The following is a 9403-nucleotide window of genomic DNA, read 5'->3' on the forward strand; positions in this document are numbered from 1 at the left end:
ACTTTGTTTCTAGGCCAAGTGCGGTGCCTTTTGCGCAACTTGTAATGCCAAAAAGTGTTTAAAAGATGGGGAAAAAACACATTGTCAGTATACTTTCTAACTTTCTTGTATGAAATTAGTGTGAAATAGTACTAATGCACCTCTTGTCATATTGTTGAAATAAAATTGTAAATTTTGTTCTAAAACGATAGAATAACATTTTAAAATATCTAAATTTAATTATGTGACTAACACGAATGCTTTTACAATGTAAAAGAAATCAATTTTTTTTTAATGATTTTCAGTATAATAATTATTAAAATTAAAAAAAAATTCATAGACTAATTTATGATTAAATAATTTAAAATATTTATATTTTTTTTTATTTAATCCATATCATTAAATATTAAATTGTTAAACCTTGGGAACGTTACCAAAATATCTAGGGATGATCAATGGTCGAGTTCGGTCGGTTTCTATCAATATAGTTCAAACCAATATAATCTATGGGTTGAATTATTTAAATTGGAACCTAACCAAATGACTTATTAATTTAAGCAAGTTTTGGTTTGAGCAAATTTCGATTTTATTGGACAATTTTTTATGAGTAGAGATGTATTAGGTTTTGAATCATTTAATTGACCTAAATAAAGCTTTATGTAAGATAATTACGCGTGAGAGACATGTGATGTATAAATGGACTAATAAATAAATAATTAAATAATTAGAGACTAAATTATAAATGGAATTAATAAAGCAATTTTGAGAATAATTGTTATTTGATGGGAATAACGATCTGTAAGAGGTTATAAATATTCACTAATGTGTAACAAGGTTCACCGCCTGACAAAAAGTATTCTCTTAAATCCTAGTCATCAGGAAAGATAAAAAGAGTAGAAAAAAATTTTAAAGAAAGTGAAATATTGGTTCTCTTCTCAATAAAATCAAAGTGCTCTAAGGATCAAAGGAGATTTTTGTTATGGAAAAATGTACATATTATTCCTTATTATTACGTGAGAATCATGAATATCAAAGATCTTTTAATTTTCTATAATTAATAGTATTAGAAAATTATAAAACTTACACTTTTATCCAATTTATTATATCTTTCTTTTCAATTCTTGTATCCTTTTTTATACATTCAATCATTCAAATATTATTTAGTTTGTTTAGATTCAAAATGAATAAAATTATTATTTAGGTTTCAAATATTTCAAATATTATAATAAATTTTTTTAGATACATGATATAAAAAATGAGGTTACAAACTACACCCTCAATTAGAGTTTTTTGTGCATCAGCAATAAAAATTAAAGATGAACTAAAATAAGCTTAACTTTTAGGCCTAAATGATAATTACTTTGGCCTTTATTTTGTTTGAACGGTTGGATTCAAATATTGATGAATCCACGAACTTGAACCAAACTCGACCAAAATTAATCATTTTAAATCATATTTTTTAACCCATCTATATTGATAACTCATTCAAACTCACCATTTATCCCTTTTTCTTTCATTTTTTTTAATTTTGGGTCAAGTCTCGAATTGGTGCTCAACCCTAGAAATATTCTTCAATTATTTGATAGAAAATAATGTAAAAAAAAGAAGAAAAAAAAACTTAAAATGGTATAAGTGTGTATATAAAATAACATAAATAACCCCAATAAAAAATAAATATATAAAAATAAATATATTTTCATCATTTTGATACCTCATGGATGATTTATTCATTTTTCATTCAAAAGAGACAAGTTGAAAAACTGATGGAACCTATGTTATCCATGAATTGGCAAAGTTAAGTCAATTTCATACCACACAATCTTGCAATCGATGAGGCTAATGGAGAAGAGTAAAAGGAAGTGTGAACATTGCCATGCTCCTTGCCTTCATAAGGTATTTGAAGGAAGGGCCATAAGAGGCAAGTGATGACTTGGGAGCAGATTCTCCAATCGAAGGGGAACAAGAAACAGTCGTGCACATATGATATGATAGTGCACACCTTAAAAAGTAAAAGGTATATAAATTTAAAATAACATCTATGTTCATTTTAAAAGTATAAGGTGTGTACGTGTATATTTATTATCAGTGTCAAAAGTTGATAAGTTCAAGGAATGTTTAACTTTCTACATAAGATGTAAATAAAGAAAACATGTATATTCATTAAGATATTATATATCCAAAAGTGTATACATTGGTAATGAGATCAACAAATGTGTAATGCGATGAATCCCCTATTTCTATCAACCCTATAAGGAAAATAACATTGGCTAAATACCCCTTTCCCCTTCCATATTCTGTCAACTTATAAGGAAAATAGCATTTCTTTGACTTGGTAACTCCTAAATTCCTGAGGCATGTCTCTATCTATCTATGAGTTGTGATACTTATGCTGAAGAATTGATGATAGAGTGATATCTATTCGATAAATTTGGTAGTTTTCTCGAAAATACAACTATACTTTTTGAGTAGTCTGGAATTATATCAAAATATTGATATTTTTTTAGAAAACATGACAAATGCGAAGCATTTATGAGAAGAAGTTATTTCACTTATCTAGATATGTAACTAAAGTTGTCAAGGTGGGTGTCGAACCCATGAGGTAACCCAGCCCACCTTGAAAATAAGTTGGGCCAAAAAAATCAAAAAGCTCCTAATTGGTCCAAAAACTCATTCTAGCCCACTTTCGACTCGACCTACCCAGGATGAACCCATGGTGGATTGAACTGCTCATGTAACCCATTTATACCTCCCATCAACCCAATCCACCAATGAACCACTTAACCATTTATTTTTATATATGTATTATTTTAATAAGGTACCATTTTTTGTAGAGGATGATAAAATTGATGTTAGACAACATGAAATTGCAATAGATTTATCCACTTAGACCTTCAATAAAGTTTAATATTGATGGACAACTACTCTAATGACAAGATTTTTTATTTTTATTTTTTTGTTGTTTTTCTTATTCAAAGTTGTACATTTTTCAATTAAGTTTAATATTGTATACATGATACTTAGTTCGATAATTTTTATTTTAGATTATAGGTTATTTTAAATTAGAAAAAAATTTAAAAAAATTTAAGTGGGTTAGTGGACTGATCTGTTTAATCCACTAACCCGTGATGGGTTGAACTAAGTTTGAAAATTTTGAACAATAAATTTGGTGGATTGAGCCAAGCTAATCCACTTAAAAAGTGGGTTACGGTTAGCCAATCCATTTTGATAACCCTACATGAAATTCTATCAAGACACATGTCAACATCTTGTAATGTCTTAGGGAGTTATTGTACACATGTCAAGATCCTAGATTTTGATTGTTAGACTAGAAAAACTATAAATCATAGATTTTGATATAAGTGCATGATGGTTTTGATCATTAGAACCATAATCATTGTTTCTTTTGTTATTAAATATTTACATTCCACATACAAACCACTTCAAATACTGTTCACACTACACATATTGCTTCAGGTTCTTGGAAAATAGTGTATGTAACTTATCATTAGTGTATTTTTTCTTTTTCGAATTCATCTTTTTATAACTCTTTTGTGTTTTGATAACTCTTTCCTCTACTTTCTATGATTCCTTTTTACAACACTTTAATTTGCCTATGATTCCTTTGACTTTCTATGACCCATTCTCTTTGGATAACCCATTCTTCTTAAAAACTTATTTATTTAATATATTATTGTTTAACTTATAAAATTAACATAAAATATAGAAAAAAAGATACTATTTTGTACGAGTTTGAGTTCAATTAATACACTTTAATTGAAAATCTAAAAAATATATTTCTTCTATCTAATCAATGTATTGTATTGATATATGTTTATCATCAAAATATTTATTTTTATTCTTGTTCAATTTTGTTTTATTAAAAATGAAGTAAGAATCAAAATAATTATTGTAGTAAATTGTAATTATTTAGTTTTTTCATATTCATGTGTTTCCTATTTTTTTATATTGATCAAATTCTATGTATTATTTATCTCTCTCTTAATATGTTACCTAATTAAGTATAAAATCTCTAAACACAAAATCTTGCTAACATAAAAGCCTTTTGCTAGTTCATCCAAAAAGAACCTCCATGAAACATTGAGATCATGAGTCCCATGAATAAAAAAATCAAATTTATTTGAATTTATGTGAGAAGTTAACTTTTCAAGTTAGCAAACTCTATTTTGATTTCTTGATATGAATTGTCATCCAATAAACAAATTTATATAATAAATAAAAATAATTTTTGCAATAAAATAAAAAAGAATAGTGGAATTTTCTCAATCTTTTATACACACTTTGCAAACGGTAAAAGATTCACATTACACAATAGTCAAATAAATCAAATAAAATAAAAACCCATAACAAATGTTTAGTATCCATTTGACACTCCAAAAAGGTCATACATGATAAGTTTAAAACTACTAATTGAAATATAAAACACAAAAATCAATGGAAACAAATAATCCAACTCTTAATATCACATCCTACCAGAACATGATATCCAAAGTTATAATAAGGTCTAATTAAGCCTCTACGCCAGCATCAAAATCTAGTTGATTTGCACTTGCAAATGATGCTCAACCTAAATACATACTGTACTAACCGTACTTCGCACCTGGGCTTCGAGCCCGGATTAGCAATACAAAACAGCCCCGGGCACGCGCTGCGCGACGTTAGCCCGGTATTTGAGCAAATCATACCTGATTCCGAGGATCTCGTCCCAGACCAGATCCGCCCTTCAATTATATCATATCATATCATGATATATCTTATCTCAAGCCCAAAAGCCCAAGGCAAACCTAGATCACCTCAAGGTACGTGCATTATATATATGAGACTATTACTCATGCAAACCCTAACTTTGGCATCGAAGTCTCTTTTGCAGGTACCTCCCCCATCTTGGAGCACCAATACATCAGGCAAAGGAGGCTCACAGATCTTACTGGACGGATCACCTATACGACCAAATTCTGGTAAGAACATTTGGCGCCCACCATGGGGCCGATCAAGACAACTCTTATCGGCCACCTGCATGGTTTCTACTAGAAGCCATATCAGACGAGCGACAGACGACGCAAGCCACTCAATCAACATGGACAGCGACGCTGCAACCCTAAGGCGGCTGATCGACCAAGTTGAGCAGATGCGACAACAGCACGACGTCGACCTTCAAAACATGCGCACCCAGCACGAAAACGACCTTACAGCGATGCGGACCGCTAATGAAGCAGACCTCGCAGCGTTACGTGCCGAGAATGAGCGCATTCGCGCCCAGCTCCCTCGACACCACTCCGAACAACCTCCGCACGAGAGCGACACTCATGAGGAGGAGGCACATTCAGCCTCCCAATCCCGAGCGACGACCAAGGCACCGACTTCACGGCCCGCCACGCACCGGTCTCATGCATCAACGCACAGATCAGGGCAGGGTACTAGCAGGGCCCCCACCCATGTCTCCGAGGGCCAAGAACCCTTCCGCCGTCATCCTTTTGTGGATGGCATCATGGAGACCCCACTGCCCCGCGGGTGGAAGCCCCTCCACCTCGACCGCTACGACGGCACCACGGACCCCGACGAGCACATCGACTCGTACACAACTCAGGTAAACCTTTACACTAACAGCGACGCTATATTGTGTAGGGTTTTTCCGACCTCACTCAAGGGACCCGCGCTTCATTGGTACACCCAACTACCAGCCGGATCCATCGACAGCTTTGCCACCTTGATGCGGCGATTCGTGGCACAATACGCCACCAGCCGGCCTCACCACACAACCTCGGCCGCCTTGGCCAACCTAAGGCAGAACGATGATGAATCTCTGCGAGCTTTCATGGAGCGCTTCTCCAACATCTCGGTTCGGATCCGGAATCTAAACCCGGAGGTCGCGCTGCACGCCATGCTCATGGCACTGAAACCCGGATCGTTCGTCGACAGCCTATGCCGCGACGCCCCCCTCGACATGGATGAGCTGCGTGCCCGCGCCGCCGGCTACATTCAGATGGAAGAGCACTCGGCCTTCCGCGACCAAGTTCGCGGGAAGGGCCCCGCAAAACCGGAACAGGGCCACAAAGATAAGGTAAAAGTCAATACTGACAGCCAATTCAAGAAGCCGGCCAGAGCCAACAGAAGCGGGAGGGATGACTTCTACACTCCCCTAAACGCCCGAGAGTTCACATCCTGGAAGAAGTCAGTAACAATAACCTACTAACCCTTCCACCACCCGGCCACACCCCTAACAGCGCCGATCAGTCCAAACACTGTCGGTACCACAGGAACTACGGCTACACCACTGACGAGTGCCGCACGCTCCGGGACCGCATCGAAGAGCTCATCCAGGCAGGCCACCTCGGCCACTACATCCAGCGACAGCCAGGTTCCCGGGTGGCTCTTGAGGCCGTGGACGTGGGAGAGGCCGCGGGTCAGGAGCTCGCACAGATTTACCCACAGGGTCCCAGTAAAATGCTAACGGCGCGATACAGGCCGAAATAAGTCAGGAAACAGCGTCGGCTCCCTTACGGGGAGTAATCAACACGATTGCAGGTGGTTTTGCTGGAAGAGGCGCCAACAACTCGGCCCGGAAAAGACACTTGCAGAACATCAGTTGCGTCCACTCTACCACCTCGACCCCGCACCTAAGTTCGCCGCCGATCTCCTTCTCCAATGAAGATTACGCCGGCGTCAGCCCTAACCAGGATGACCCCATGGTCATCGTTGTGGAGATAGCCAACTGGAAAGTGCAGAAAACACTCATTGACCAGGGAAGCTCGACTGACGTCCTGTACTGGCCAACTTTCCTCAAACTAGACGTCCCCCACTCTCTCATTCAACCTCACACGGAGCCCCTAGTCGGCTTCGCGGGAGAACGAGTCACACTCGGGGATACGTAGACTTGCTGACAACTTTCGGAACGCCACCAGATACAAGGCGGGTCATGGTCCGGTACCTCCTCGTGGAAGCCAACACTTCCTACAACATTATCATCGGGTAGTGTCAACCCCACACCTCACTATGAAGTTCCCGGGCAAGGACGGTCAGGTCATCTCCGTCAAAGCTAATCAGAAGATAGCTCGGCAATGCTACACCGAGAGCCTGAAGATCTCCTCGTCGAGCAAGCAAAGCGAGGAGAATCCCCCCACTATAGCTCCCTAAGTTTTTTGCTTAATCTTCTTTTACTTTCAGTACGAACAAGTTGTGCACTCTTTTCCCGCCTCAGTCCTCGACTGAGAGGGTTTTTAACGAGGCACGTAAGAACAAATCAATAAAATTATACGTTTTGCTCAATCCATTTCCTCACGAATTGCTTTTGTAACACGCGAAGTTAAACTGGCCTCGAACATGAAAATTCGGGGTCGAGTACGAACCTCGGGACTCTCAGCATAAGGTCGAATTCGAAACTTAATTACGTTGTTCATTTTAAAGCGAGGTCGAACACGAACCTCGAACATGAAAATCCGGGGTCGAGTACGAACCTCGGGACTCTCAGCATAAGGTCGAATTCAAACCTTAATTACGTTGTTCATTTTAAAGCGAGGTCGAACACGAACCTCGAACATGAAAATCCGGGGTCGAGTACGAACCTCGGGACTCTCAGCATAAGGTCGAATTCGAACCTTAATTACGTTGTTCATTTTAAAGCGAGGTCGAACACGAACCTCGAACATGAAAATCCGGGGTCGAGTACGAACCTCGGGACTCTCAGCATAAGGTCGAATTCGAACCTTAATTACGTTGTTCATTTTAAAGCGAGGTCGAACAAGAACCTCGAACATGAAAATTCGGGGTCAAGTACGAACCTCGGGACTCTCAACATAAGGTCGAATACAAACCTTAATTACGTTGTTCATTTTAAAGCGAGGTCGAACACGAACCTTGAACATGAAAATCCGGGGTCGAGTACGAACCTCGGGACTCTCAGCATAAGGTCGAATTCGAACCTTAATTACGTTGTTCATTTTAAAGCGAGGTCGAACACGAACCTCGAACATGAAAATCCGGGGTCGAGTACGAACCTCGGGACTCTCAGCATAAGGTCGAATTCGAACCTTAATTACGTTGTTCATTTTAAAGCGAGGTCGAACACGAACCTCGAACATGAAAATCCGGGGTCGAGTACGAACCTCGGGACTCTCAGCATAAGGTCGAATTCGAACCTTAATTATGTTGTTCATTTTAAAGCGAGGTCGAACACGAACCTCCAACATGAAAACCTGAGGTCGAGTACGAACCTTATACTTCTGTCCAAGGTCGAGTATGAACCTCGATGCTTCTGTCTAAGGTCGAGTTCGAACCCTAATTAAATAATTTATCTCAAACCTGAGGTCGAGGACGAACCTTGAGTCTCTCGTTAAAGGTCGAGTTCGAACCTTAGCTAAACAGCATATCCCAAAATTGAGGTCGAGTCCAAACCTCGACATTTCTGAGGTCGAGTACGAACCTCGATGCTCCCGATAAAGGTCAAGGTTAAAGGTCGAGTCCAAACCGCTAACCTGAGGACGACTTTGAACCCTGGCAAAGCACACCCCACTCTCAATACCGGGGTCGAATTCAAACCCCGGCACGACCAACTTAAGGTTGAATTCAGACCTTGACTCCAGTCTAGGGTCATTTATGAACTTTCACAACAATTACTTAGTCAAAATTCGAGGTCGAATACGAATCTTAACACATTCATTTACGACCGGGTTCGAACTCCCACGAAAAGTCCTACTAAACAAAAACTAAGGCCGACCTCGAATCTCGACTTCACCAACTCAAGGTAGAAGTATCACCATATACAGAAGCATATAGCAGACACCAAACATGTGCCTCAAACAGCGCGAACAACCAAAATTGAACGCAAATACGGACAAGATAGAGCAAAATACATATATACAAACAAAGTTCTCAAAATTCGGTACATCAATTCAAGCCAAAGAAAAATAAATCCAGTTATTACAAAGGCGGCCTAGGCTGAAGCATCCCCGCCAGAACTGTCGTCGGCATCGTCCTCCTTAACTAGCCTCCCAAAGCGGACGACTTTCTCCACATGCATGGAAGAAAAGTCAAATCCGGGAGCAAGAAGCCGAGCCTGACGAGCAGTCTTTTGGAAGCCCCTCTTGTGTTCAACCACAACGGAGCGTTCGACCTCCGCGAGCCTCTTGTCCGTGGTCGCCCTCCCCGCCACCAGCTCTGCGAGCTCCGCCTTCAAGGTGGCAATTTCGTCCTCACGACCACCAAGAATGACCTCGTTACGGAGGCGCTCCTCAGCCGCCGTCGCCAACTCGCCCTTAAGAGAGGTCACAATGTCCTCCAGAGCCCGTACTTGGCCACGACTAGAGGTCACCTCATCCTCCAAGGAGCGAGCGCGGCCTCGAGAGAAGGCGACGAGCTCCTGCAGCTCCCCCACCTGAGAGGCATAAGTCTCATTGGATCACAACGCAAT

At 39.7% G+C, this 9403-nt stretch overlaps 1 protein-coding gene across 1 annotated transcript; it reads left to right on the plus strand.

Annotated features, from left to right (window-relative positions):
* Positions 1-5074: 5074 nt before the first annotated feature.
* LOC145958038 (uncharacterized) lies at positions 5075-6869 on the plus strand. The gene is made up of 2 exons (XM_083074489.1): positions 5075-6058; positions 6462-6869. Exons 1-2 carry the CDS (start codon positions 5075-5077, stop codon positions 6867-6869), a joined length of 1392 nt encoding a protein of 463 aa, XP_082930615.1.
* Positions 6870-9403: the final 2534 nt, after the last annotated feature.

This window comes from Cajanus cajan, chromosome 5 (genome assembly GCF_000230855.2).
Source record: "Cajanus cajan strain Asha chromosome 5, NIPB_CcT2T_4, whole genome shotgun sequence".
NCBI classification, from domain to species: domain Eukaryota; kingdom Viridiplantae; phylum Streptophyta; class Magnoliopsida; order Fabales; family Fabaceae; genus Cajanus; species Cajanus cajan.

Coding starts and splice junctions, on each gene's coding strand:
- LOC145958038 (XM_083074489.1), top strand. CDS start 5,075: ATGGACAGCGACGCTGCAACCCTAAGGCGGCTGATCGACCAAGTTGAG. Junction 6,059..6,461: donor AACAGGGCCACAAAGATAAG/GTAAAAGTCAAT, acceptor GGCGCGATACAG/GCCGAAATAAGTCAGGAAAC.